The sequence below is a fragment of the Theobroma umbraticum genome, unplaced genomic scaffold (genome assembly GCF_002168275.2).
Source record: "Theobroma umbraticum cultivar Fairchild unplaced genomic scaffold, ASM216827v3 scaffold_147.0, whole genome shotgun sequence".
NCBI lineage: Eukaryota > Viridiplantae > Streptophyta > Magnoliopsida > Malvales > Malvaceae > Theobroma > Theobroma umbraticum.
This window is the reverse complement of record NW_018397259.1, coordinates 5,345,300-5,346,536: the sequence shown is the minus strand read 5'-3', so window position 1 is coordinate 5,346,536 and position 1,237 is coordinate 5,345,300. Positions and strand designations below refer to the sequence as shown.

The following is a 1,237-nucleotide window of genomic DNA, read 5'->3' as shown; positions in this document are numbered from 1 at the left end:
ACCTTGGGAACATGGATTTAGAGCAATTGCAGAAGGTCTTACGCAATTGTGTGGATGGTAAAAAGTATTTACTCATTTTAGATGACGTGTGGAATGAAGATAGTCGAAAATGGCAAGACCTGAAACAATTGTTAGTGGGAGGAGCCAGCGGAAGCAAAATTGTGATCACCACTCGCAGTAACCAAGTCGGAAAGATTGTCGGCACAATTCCTCCACACAATTTGAAAGGACTTTCTTATGACCAATCTTTATCTTTGTTTCTCAAATTTGCATTCAAGAGAGGAGAAGAGAAACAACATCCCAACCTTGTAAAAATTGGGGAAGATATTGTTAGAAAATGCAAAGGGGTTCCTTTGGTTGTGAAGACATTGGGGAGTTTACTTTTCTCCAAAATTTCGGAACATGAGTGGAAGCTCGTGAAAGATAGTGAGATGTGGGAATTAATGGAAAAAGAAAATGAAATATTTTCTGTTTTAAAACTAAGTTATGATCAACTACCTCCTCCTTTGAAGCAATGTTTTGCTTACTGTTCACTCTTTCCAAAGGATTATAGATTTAATGAAGTAGAGACAGTCCAATTTTGGTTGGCTCATGGTCTTATTCAGACCTCCAAAAAAAATGAAGATCTGGAGGATATTGGGAGGCAGTATTTGAACGATCTAGTGTCAAGGTGTTTTTTCCAAGATTACGAGGAAGAACTTATTTTTATTAATTTTAAAATGCATGATCTTTTACATGATCTTGCATTATTAATAGCAAAGAATGAGTGTTCTACAGTTAGTTCTTCCAAGCAAGATATTGCCCAAGGAGTTCGACATTTGTGCCTTACTAACTGTGATTCTCCTGAAGAAAGCGACTTTCAATTACTTAATAAAGTAGGACATGTGCGCTCATTTAGGTTTACAGATACGGATATAGGTCCTAGCAACAAATCCTTTATTGAAACATGCCTCAAGAGGTTCCAACATTTGCGGTTGCTTGATCTACAAGGATCTAATCTTGAGGTATTGCCCAGAAGGATTGGAAATTTGAAGCATTTAAGGTATGTTGACCTATCCGGCAATCACTTCATCACAAAACTTCCTAATTCCATCTGTAAGTTGCAAAATTTGCAAACTCTTTATCTTGTTGGTTGTGACGGAATTGAAGAGTTGCCTAGAGATATGAGATACCTAATCAGTCTCAGATGTTTATCATTAACTACAAAACAAAAAGTCTTGCGTGGATTAGAACACTT

General features: G+C 36.9%; 1 protein-coding gene across 1 annotated transcript in view; it reads left to right on the top strand.

Annotated features, from left to right (window-relative positions):
- The window catches only part of LOC110414867 (putative disease resistance protein At3g14460), a 9,380-nt gene that overhangs the window by 5,081 nt on the left and 3,062 nt on the right, over window positions 1–1,237 (top strand). Inside the window, exon 3 of the mRNA XM_089783318.1 lies at window positions 3–1,225. Within this exon, the coding sequence (XP_089639444.1) occupies window positions 3–1,225 (1,223 nt within the window). The remainder of the gene's footprint in view (window positions 1–2; window positions 1,226–1,237) is intronic.